This window comes from Acipenser ruthenus, chromosome 41, assembly GCF_902713425.1.
Source record: "Acipenser ruthenus chromosome 41, fAciRut3.2 maternal haplotype, whole genome shotgun sequence".
NCBI classification, from domain to species: Eukaryota; Metazoa; Chordata; class Actinopteri; order Acipenseriformes; family Acipenseridae; genus Acipenser; species Acipenser ruthenus.
Window position 1 is genome coordinate 7550528 of NC_081229.1, and position 10828 is coordinate 7561355.

General features: G+C 46.0%; 1 protein-coding gene across 4 annotated transcripts in view; it reads right to left on the bottom strand.

The window, feature by feature from the left end:
* LOC117971425 (bromodomain-containing protein 2-like) overlaps window positions 1–8730 on the bottom strand; it is a 30592-nt gene extending 21862 nt beyond the window's left edge. Inside the window, exon 1 of one of the 4 annotated variants that reach the window (XM_059010454.1) lies at window positions 8280–8730. Coding sequence is in view for 2 of the 4 variants with exons in the window: in XM_059010453.1 (XP_058866436.1) it covers window positions 5873–5904 (32 nt within the window). In the remaining 2 variants the exon portion in view is untranslated. Of the gene's footprint in view, window positions 1–5376; window positions 5837–5872; window positions 6286–8279 lie in introns of those variants that run through there. The other 3 variants (XM_059010453.1, XM_059010452.1, XM_059010455.1) reach the window with 3 other exon arrangements.
* Window positions 8731–10828: the final 2098 nt, after the last annotated feature.

The window sequence follows — 10828 nt, forward strand, 5'->3', positions numbered from 1 at the left end:
AACCGTTACATCCAGAATACTGCCATGGCACTGTCACTCTCCCCCAGCCTGCTCCCTCCCAGCAGGAGCGCTCACTGCCAGGGCACCGTCACACTCTCCCCAGGCCAGCTCCGCTCAGCTAACCCTGCTGCCTGCTCCCTCCCAGCGGGAGAGCTCACTGCCAGGGCACCGTCACACTCTCCCCCAGCCTGCTCCGCTCAGCTAACCCTGCTGCCTGCTCCCTCCCAGCAGGAGAGCTCACTGCCAGGGCACTGTCACTCTCCCCCAGCCTGCGCCGCTCAGCTAACCCTGCTGCCTGCTCCCTCCCAGCAGGAGAGCTCACTGCCAGGGCACTGTCACTCTCCCCCAGCCTGCGCCGCTCAGCTAACCCTGCTGCCTGCTCCCTCCCAGCAGGAGAGCTCACTGCCAGGGCACTGTCACTCTCCCCCAGCCTGCTCCTCTCAGCTAACCCTGCTGCCTGCTCCCTCCCAGCAGGAGAGCTCACTGCCAGGGCACTGTCACTCTCCCCCAGCCTGCGCCGCTCAGCTAACCCTGCTGCCTGCTCCCTCCCAGCAGGAGAGCTCACTGCCAGGGCACCGTCACTCTCCACCAGCCTGCGCCGCTCAGCTAACCCTGCTGCCTGCTCCCTCCCAGCAGGAGAGCTCACTGCCAGGGCACTGTCACTCTCCCCCAGCCTGCGCCGCTCAGCTAACCCTGCTGCCTGCTCCCTCCCAGCAGGAGAGCTCACTGCCAGGGCACTGTCACTCTCCCCCAGCCTGCTCCTCTCAGCTAACCCTGCTGCCTGCTCCCTCCCAGCAGGAGAGCTCACTGCCAGGGCACTGTCACTCTCCCCCAGCCTGCGCCGCTCAGCTAACCCTGCTGTCTGCTCCCTCCCAGCGGGAGAGCTCACTGCCAGGGCATGCTGTGCTGCACAGTGCTGGCACTCTCACCCTCTCTCCCAGCCTGCTCTGGCTCAGCTGGCACTTCTGATTCAAATTCTAACCCACAGAAAGGAGACCAGGGCAGGCCTGATGACAATGGACCTCCAAGACTATGGATTGTTATTGATAAGTGGCTCTTGAACAAGGAATAAACCCAGAGTGAAGCTTCATTTACAAGACTGGCAAGGGGTCCAGCAGCAGAGCTGAATACACAAAACCACAAGACTGGCAGACTAGAAGAGCATGATTCTACATTACATCTGGGATCAGAACAAGCTACACTGCTCGTGCACCAAACCTATACATGCAAATCTGAATGCAGAGTTAGTGCTCCAGGTTTTTTACGGCAGGGAAAAGCTTAGGAGCAACAATTTAGTCAGAGATGTTAATCTGGAGGAATTAGCTTTGGCATACCTGAAAAATCTCCAGTCTAGACACAGTGTGCTAAAGAGCCACAAGTCTAAAGAGGTCTTTACATCCTACAGCAGCTCAGAAGGGACCCCTCCTTTATAGGTGTAACATCACAGGCAACACAGACTTCCAGTTGAATAACACGGTCTGATAAGCAGACTGCGAGGGACAATTGAGACTGCCCATCACACACCAGAGTGGACACGGACTGACCTCTGCATCTTCATTCTTCCACCTTCCATCTGTTATGATGCCAATAAAGACCAAATGCTTTATTACAATCAAATGCATTTACTGTAAGAGTCCTGTCTAACCTCATAGTGCCTGTGCAGCCCTACTGTCCTGAACTGAACCTGTGCTGATCTGAGGGAAGGACTGTATCTGGTTTACAGTGCCTGTGCAGACCTGAGCGAAGGACTATCTTGTTCATAGTGCCTGTGCAGCCCTACTGTCCTGAACTGAACCTGTGCTGATCTGAGGGAAGGACTGTATCTGGTTTACAGTGCCTGTGCAGACCTGAGCAAAGGACTGTATCTGGTTCATAGTGCCTGTGCAGCCCTACTGTCCTGAACTGAACCTGTGCTGATCTGAGGGAAGGACTGTATCTGGTTTCCATTCAAAACAAACACTGCTCTGGAAAAAAATGCATTTCTACTCTTTTCAAACAGAAGGGTCTCATGTAGTTTACAGCTGAAAACAGGCCGTCACGCTGCTGCCGGAAGGCACCCCACTGCCCCTCCTACAGGGTTAATGGTCACTTCAGAGGCCCCAATACCTGCACTGCCTCCCAGGCACATACAGGCCGTTAACATAACTGTCAGATCTGATACTGCTGGGTAGCCATGACAACAGCACAACAGAGCCCGGGAGAGGTCCTGGCTGTACTGTATTGCTGGATAACACACAAGTATTTGCTTGGAGTCTACTTGAATCTCTTAATAGACATTACACACCTTGACTAGCACCTGTTTGCTGCAGCTCCACCGTACACAGATACACACTGCAGGTGTAAGAATGCAACACTAGGTGTAGATGGGCTCCAGCTGAAGGGCAGTGTGGCTAAACAGCTAATCCTTTAATGACCCAGGACTCCTGTAACCATGGATCTGCTGTTACAGTTGCTATGGAAACATGTTGCTATGGATACATTGTGGCAACAAGGGAGGTAGGCTTCTAGCCTACCATGAAAGATTGAGGAAGACAAAATCCTGATGCCATTGCAGGAGCCCTAAACACAGGATGAAGAGCTGAAAGGACTGGGAACAGGATATCCTTCTGGGATGAATCCCACTGCTGTGTGACTGAACTGAACCAATCAAAGCGTTTGACCCAAGAGTACCAACTGCAAAAAACAGACTGCAACACCAAAACAGAAGATCTCTCCAAAAAAATATTACTTCTACTCCATCTGATGTTAGAAATCAGATTAGATTATCCATAACTACAAAAACAATGGTGCAGGAGATTTAGAAATATTAAAAGAAACTAAGACATCGAGAAAGACTTCCTTCAGCTCAGCACATTTATCAAACACAATGTACACAAGTCCATTTCAGTATTACCAAGTAGATCGTGTCAGCTAGACAGGTACTTCATCTGCATGTCCAAGCAAGCTCAAGACCTATTTGTAAGGACACCAGGCGTGGACAAGGAGACACAAGCCCCATTCTCACTGCAGCTCTCCACAGCACAGTGCTGCTCATGAGCAGTGCAAACCTCTTCTCTCAACTGGAAACTCAACTACCAAATAGTACACCTTTAAAAGTACACTTAAATAAGAGACACATTGAATCTGGATTGGTATTTTATTAAGCATGAGCTTTAGTGTCAGCAGTGCTCAGATCATACACGCTAGAGCAGTTGCATGATAGAGTATGACCTCAAATGCCTTCTGACCTTTACCTGAGGTCACAAATACTGAGCAGCCGGTTTAAATATAACATTACAAAATAAGCAACACGAAAGGTACATGGCAATCCAACCAATTCAGCTTCTCACATTAATTAAAAACAACCATCGATACTCAACGCCTTAATCCATAGACACGTTACACCAAAATTAAATAAAAAACGAATCTTATTTAAGCCATCAATACTTTAATCATTAAAAAAATAGTACATGTTATTTATTTGGTTACATTTGTTTATAAAAATACGTTTGACAACAAGTACCTCTTAAATATTCTTTAAAGAAATCAATTTATAAAGCTGTTTTAATATTAATTAAATAAACTGGCCCACAGATTTGTTTACCATGACGCAACACACCAATCCAAAGCACATGTCGAAACGGCCCCAGTCACTTGCGGAGTGTTTGTAAACAAGCCTCGAATCACCCAATAACGAGCCCGTTTAAACACAGAGGAGAGCAGCCATTAGACACGACACAGAAAAAACAACGAGCTTCTGCGTTGAACCTGGAGCCGTGCGGGTCTGCTGCTGTGTATCAAACACACACACACACTGACCCGGAGCGCGAACACGCCCATTCAACAAACCACATGCAATATCCACAAACACACCGGCCATGGAGAGGAATCACAAGCAGCAACTTCAACACGAACCCCAAACTACATGCAATATCCACAAACACACCGGCCATGGAGAGGAATCACAAGCAGCAACTTCAACACGAACCCCAAACTACATGCAATATCCACAAACACACCGGCCATGGAGAGGAATCACAAGCAGCAACTTCAACACGAACCCCAAACTACATGCAATATCCACAAACACACCGGCCATGGAGAGGAATCACAAGCAGCAACTTCAACACGAACCCCAAACTACATGCAATATCCACAAACACACCGGCCATGGAGAGGAATCACAAGCAGCAACTTCAACACGAACCCCAAACTACATGCAATATCCACAAACACACCGGCCATGGAGAGGAATCACAAGCAGCAACTTCAACACGGACCCCAAACTACATGCAATATCCACAAACACACCGGCCATGGAGAGGAATCACAAGCAGCAACTTCAACACGAACCCCAAACCACATGCAATATCCACAAACACACCGGCCATGGAGAGGAATCACAAGCAGCAACTTCAACACGAACCCCAAACTACATGCAATATCCACAAACACACCGGCCATGGAGAGGAATCACAAGCAGCAACTTCAACACGAACCCCAAACTACATGCAATATCCACAAACACACCGGCCATGGCGAGGAATCACAAGCAGCAACTTCAACACGAACCCCAAACTACATGCAATATCCACAAACACACCGGCCATGGAGAGGAATCACAAGCAGCAACTTCAACACGAACCCCAAACCACATGCAATATCCACAAACACACCGGCCATGGAGAGGAATCACAAGCAGCAACTTCAACACGAACCCCGAAACGAATAAAAACCACACCGTCAATGTGATGCGAGACCCCCAAAACAAATGCAATGACGAGTAAGACGCCAGCAACAGGAGGGGTAATATTTCAAAACGCAACGCCAGAACACAAGTCTAAACCGAGTGATGCATTACCCTACTCCACTTATTAAAATAAACACTGTATATTTAATTCATTATGATGGGTTAACCCTCAAAAAACAGGTTCCCTACAAAAACGTTAACCTCCAATATGTGGATCACTACCAAATAGCACACACTGCCGGAACACGTTACCAAAGAAATGAGTAAACGCGTACATAATTATTAAATTATATATAAAATGCACTGCTTTACAACTTCATGTTTGCAAACCCGACTCACTGGAACCGCATCTAAGCATGTTAAATACGTGCACTGGCTTATCATACACATGAAGGAGAGGATCACAATAACGAACCGCGTATTCCTGCCAGGTACTGAACACACGGTACACAACGACACGTCGAGGCAGACACATACATCACTTACACGAAAATTACTAAAAACGGGGAATAAATTACAAATAAAATGCAAGTCACAAAAGACAAAGCAACAACCGAGGCGCCTGCAGTGTAACTCCAAACGCGCCGGCACCTCCGCAATGGGAAGACATAACATATATAAAACAATAACAGAAAACAAGCCGATACCCCGACGCCAGACCGAGCGACACCGCCGAGTCCCATTCCGGAGTGCAATGCGTTAGGCATCCTGCTTCCAAGTGCCGCTGTTTTCAATTATATCCCGGGAATATCAATAACATACACAACACAGCGGCGGCGGCGGCCGGGAACACAATCACAAGAGCACAGAAAATGGCGGCGCTGCGGGAGCCAAGAACAGCGGTACCATCCAATATCAAAATCACTTTCCACGACACACACCGCACATACCCGACAAATACTCCCGGAATATTATACCGGAGCTGTTCCTAAATACGTCAACAGGGTTTATATCTCAGTGGAAGTTTGTTTTGGGTCCGGATGGAGCCGGATGCTAGCGGTGGTCCTTTTTCTCAAAATTCAAATATATTCCAACGGGGGGTCGATACAGAATACATCCGTATTGTTTAGATATAATGCATTTCATAACTCCAAGAGCATCGGGCTAGATCACAAGCTTGGGGTCTGATGCTCCGATCGGTACCTGTCGATTGGCGGATTAACGGCCGTTTCCATTCGGATGGATCCGGATTCTGCCGCCGTCCGCTGTCGGGTCTCCTTTTTTTTTTTTTTCAAGCTTCTCTCCTATCTCCTCCAGTTCTCCGCTTCAGCGAAATGGCGCGGCTCCGCCTGCGTCCCGCTGTTTATAAAACCACCTACGACGCTGATTGGGTGCTACACGGATCGCCGTTTAAAATACCTCAGCATTTCATAGGCGCCTCGAGCTTTCAATCAAAGAAGCCACGCTTTGTTATACCCAAGCCCGCCCAGTATTCATACTCCCAATCACATTAGCTGCTTGCGACTGTCCATCATTCTTTCTCTCAGCATCTACTGGCTTGTCTGGAAGCAATTCATCCACTACATCTTCTGAGTGGTCACTCTTAACGTCCGTCACTAAAAATGAATCCACCCAATTCGGTCCCACCCCCTGTGTCTCCGCCCGAAACATTACGTCAATTGTGGGAGAATTATGTTTTGTGATTGGCTGCGGGGTCCAGGCGCAGGCGGCTTGTGCAATTTGTAGTTCTGCGATTGGACAGTCGAGCCGGTCACGCGAATCCGACGGTTGACTCACAACTCGGTCTCGAGACGGTTTTGTTCTCCGCAATTTTGGTTTTCTGAGAGAGAGAGAGAGGAGAGTCGCCATTTTAAAGCACCGAGTGAAACGCCCAAATATAGAGATTCGGATTTTAAACCCACAGCTTTAGCCTAAAATCGAGAAAAGAAAGTTAATTCGTACACATTGTGGTTAGTGGGGTGTTCTAGTTTTGAAAAAAAAAATTGTAGTGTATTTTTAATAGCGTAGTTCCCTCTAGCTTGTTTCCTTTTTCTTTTCTAACAGATCTGTTGTGCATTTGTCTTCATATTGTTACACATCACCACATTTGTTTTGTCATTCCGCATTAAACAGAAATGCACAAATACAATCCATCAAATACGCACACGAATTAACTGCTTATCACACTGTCCGTTTTGTGACTTAATGCAGATAATAAAAGGTGTTGTACTATATAAGAGGTAAGTTATACGGTAAAAAAAAAATCGGATATAATGTTTAGAATTGCTTTGCGAACAGCCGTCCCTCAGCAGCAGTAAGTTTGTGCACTGCCATTGTTTTTGTCATCTTGTTTAATAAGATATTTTTAAGATTATTTGCTGACAATCAAAGGCCTAATACTGTTCTGCTAAGCCGCCCCTCCTTGATTTTACACGAGACGAAACCATTTTCTTGTGCATAACATCGGGTTTGTGAGGGCACAGAGGTTTGCTTTGTTCGGTAACTATGCAATATATTGTAATATAATCAACTACAAGGTTAAGGAAGTCGAGGGTTTTATTTATTTTTAATAAATGTACAGCTGACCGAATGTAAATCCACAGTGGCGTACCGCCTGAAGGCTGCACAATGACGCAGCATTTCTGCCCTTTGTCCTTCGGTCCGCTTCCCGTCCTAATTTATACATCGGGTTTCAATAAAATAAAATAAATAAATAAATGCCGTGATATGAATCCAGCGCCTGCTTGTTTAATCTAGAAATATTGAAAAAACGTGAATTGACTTTAGCCACATTCAAAATCTGAAACGAGGATGTTTCAATTCGTGCAAAACAAGAGCTGCTAGGCCGCACGACCTCATCGGGCCACACAACTACAAACTAACAAATATTTATATACACGAAAAAGTAGAGAGAACAATACAGTACAGATTTTTAGTACAGTATTTAATAAACGTAATACATTGCTGAATATTTTATCGGTACTGTGTATTCAGTGGTTTGTGCCATAATAACCAATATAAACAAAAACACATCTGTTGTACTTGGTCAGTGCTGGGTTTGCAGGCAAACGTGATTAATATAAAAAAAACGCTCGATTCTGTAAAGAATCGCACTTCTGTGTGTGTTTTTTTAAAGGGTTTTGTATAAATCAGCTTAGCAAGTGAAGAAAGCGACCACCCATCCCCCATGCGCCAAGGTTAACCAGCTCCAAAGCAATGCCTCCACGGCTGATAAACACGGAGTTACACCAGCATCACCCTGCTCTGCACACTCTTATAAAAACACCTGACACCCCCCAGAGTCTACCCAATCCTTTAAAACATATCAACACAACACGAGGAGCTGTCTTTAATGAAGTTTAACCCACACAACCCAACTGAACTGCACTCTCCTGTGAATGGTGCAGGGCTTGTGAGCACTTTAAAAAGAAAGTTTCACTTTTAATTAAGCCACACGAATGAGATTTCTTTTTTTTTAAGATCTGCGGTATTGTTTAAGCTTCTTTCAGACCTGTCCGTCATCCAAGACTCGACCCCTCATTGGACGACGCGGGACACGTGATGCGAACGGTTTGCGAATTCCCAAGACAAAATCGTCGAAAACGCTCACCTTTTTCGAGGAAAACTGTACAATCCATCTGAAACACGAACGATTTTCACTCCATCTTTCGGGTTTGGCCACGAAACCCGTGTTTTCTGTGAAGAAAAGTCGTGATAACCCGCTAAACGATAACAAAGGGCAATTTCCAGATACGTCAGCAGCGTCCCAATTGGTCAGCCGACGCCACGTGACACGACTGGAACTAAAACCCGATTTTTCGGCGTTAAAACCTCCGTTTTTCTCACGGGTTTCTTATCCATTGTGTTTTTTCTTGAAATATCCATCGTGTGAGGTTAGTTGCTGGCCGCTCCCTCGATTTTCCAGCGGGTCCCGGTGCTTGCGCGGTCCTCCCCCCTTTAGGCTCTGATTCGGGTTAATGTCAGCATGGCTTCCAGGGCTGCAACTCACACTGCGCATGCGCCGTCTCGATGGCAAAGGCTGCGGAAGAGCTGCGCAGGCGCGTTAGTCGTGACCCGACCCTTCCCCCACTCCACTAAACACACATGCGCTTCTTTACCAGACACATCATCATGACTGTGGTTTAATTTAGCGGGACCATTAGGCAAACAAGCAGAGCCTCTGCCTTTTGAGTGATAATATACAGCCTCGTCTATATTGTTATGAGCACAATGCAATTCAATACACTGATAATATACAGCCTCGTCTATATTGTTATGAGCACAATGCAATTCAATACACGTCTGATACAAACTCGTACAGCTGCTTAGTAAAGTTCTCTGTCACACACATACATGTGGTTGAACGGGAATAGTTTGAAACAATAGCTTTTGAAGGGATGAACCAAATGAATCAGACACACGAATCTGTTTTTAAACTGACCACTCAATCCCTATTTTAATGAAACTGAACAACTTATACTGCACTAGAAAGTCATGTTTAAATCTTGATGTGTGTATTTGGGGTAATAGTAATCTCTCTTTCGTGTTTAAAAGTGTTAAATGTGCTTAGCTTTTGTTTTTGAAGTTACAGTAATGTTCAGCTCAGTGATGTCCCACCCAGTGAAAATGCAAGGCTCCAGTGAGACATGCAGGACCACACATTGCTGTTTTAAAGCAAGAGCTGTGCTTGGATGAGCTGGTCTGTGAATGCCTTGCACAGAACATGCAGAGAGCTGTGCTTGGATGAGCTGGTCTGTGAATGCCTTGCACAGAACATGCAGAGAGCTGTGCTCGGATGAGCTGGTCTGTGAATGCCTTGCACAGAACATACAGTGAGCTGTGCTTGGATGAGCTGGTCTGTGAATGCCTTGCACAGAACATGCAGAGAGCTGTGCTTGGATGAGCTGGTCTGTGCATGCCTTGCACAGAACATGCAGAGAGCTGTGCTTGGATGAGCTGGTCTGTGAATGCCTTGCACAGAACATGCAGAGAGCTGTGCTTGGATGAGCTGGTCTGTGAATGCCTTGCACAGAACATGCAGAGAGCTGTGCTTGGATGAGCTGGTCTGTGAATGCCTTGCACAGAACATGCAGAGAGCTGTGCTTGGATGAGCTGGTCTGTGAATGCCTTGCACAGAACATGCAGAGAGCTGTGCTTGGATGAGCTGGTCTGTGAATGTCTTGCACAGAACATGCAGAGAGCTGTGCTTGGATGAGCTGGTCTGTGAATGCCTTGCACAGAACATGCAGAGAGCTGTGCTTGGATGAGCTGGTCTGTGAATGCCTTGCACAGAACATGCAGAGGGATATGGAAGGCCATCCGTGTCAAAAACGCGTTATTTAGTACGTGTTCAAATATTTAGTACACGCATTGATTTGGACAAATCAGAATACATAAAAAACTATGCATCATTCTAAATAAATGTGAATTAACGACACATTTTCTACGTAGGGAAAAGTGTAAAAATGTGCATTATAAATATCATATGGGAGATACTGAAATTGAAGAAGGAATCTATGAAAAAGACCAATGAGTTTATGTTGACTCAGAAATGTCTTCCTCTAGACAATGTGGGGAAGCTAAAAAAGGCCAACAAGATGCTCAGATATATTGTGAAAAGTGTTGAATTTGAATCAAGGGAAGTAATGTTAAAACTTTACAATGCATTAGTAAGACCTCACCTAGAATATTGTGTTCAGTTCTGGTCACCTCGTTACAAAAAGGATATTGCTGCTGTAGAAAGAGTGCAAAGAAGAGCGAGCAGAATTATCCCGGGTTTAAAAGGCATGTCGTATGCAGACAGGCTAAAAGAATTGAATCTATTCAGTCTTGAACAAAGAAGACTACGCGGCAATCTGATTCAAACATTCAAAATCCTAAAAGCAATGTCGACCCAGGGGACTTCTTTGACCTGAAAAAAGAAACAAGGACCAGGGGTCACAAATGGAGATTAGATAAAGGGGCATTCAGAACAGAAAATAGGAGGCACTTTTTTACACAGAGAATTGTGAGTGTCTGGAACCAACCCCTCAGTAATGTTGTTGAAGCTGACACCCTGGGATCCTTCAAGAAGCTGCTTGATGAGATTCTGGGATCAATAAGCTACTAACAACCAAACAAGCAAGATGGGCCGAATGGCCTCCTCTCGTTTGTAAACTT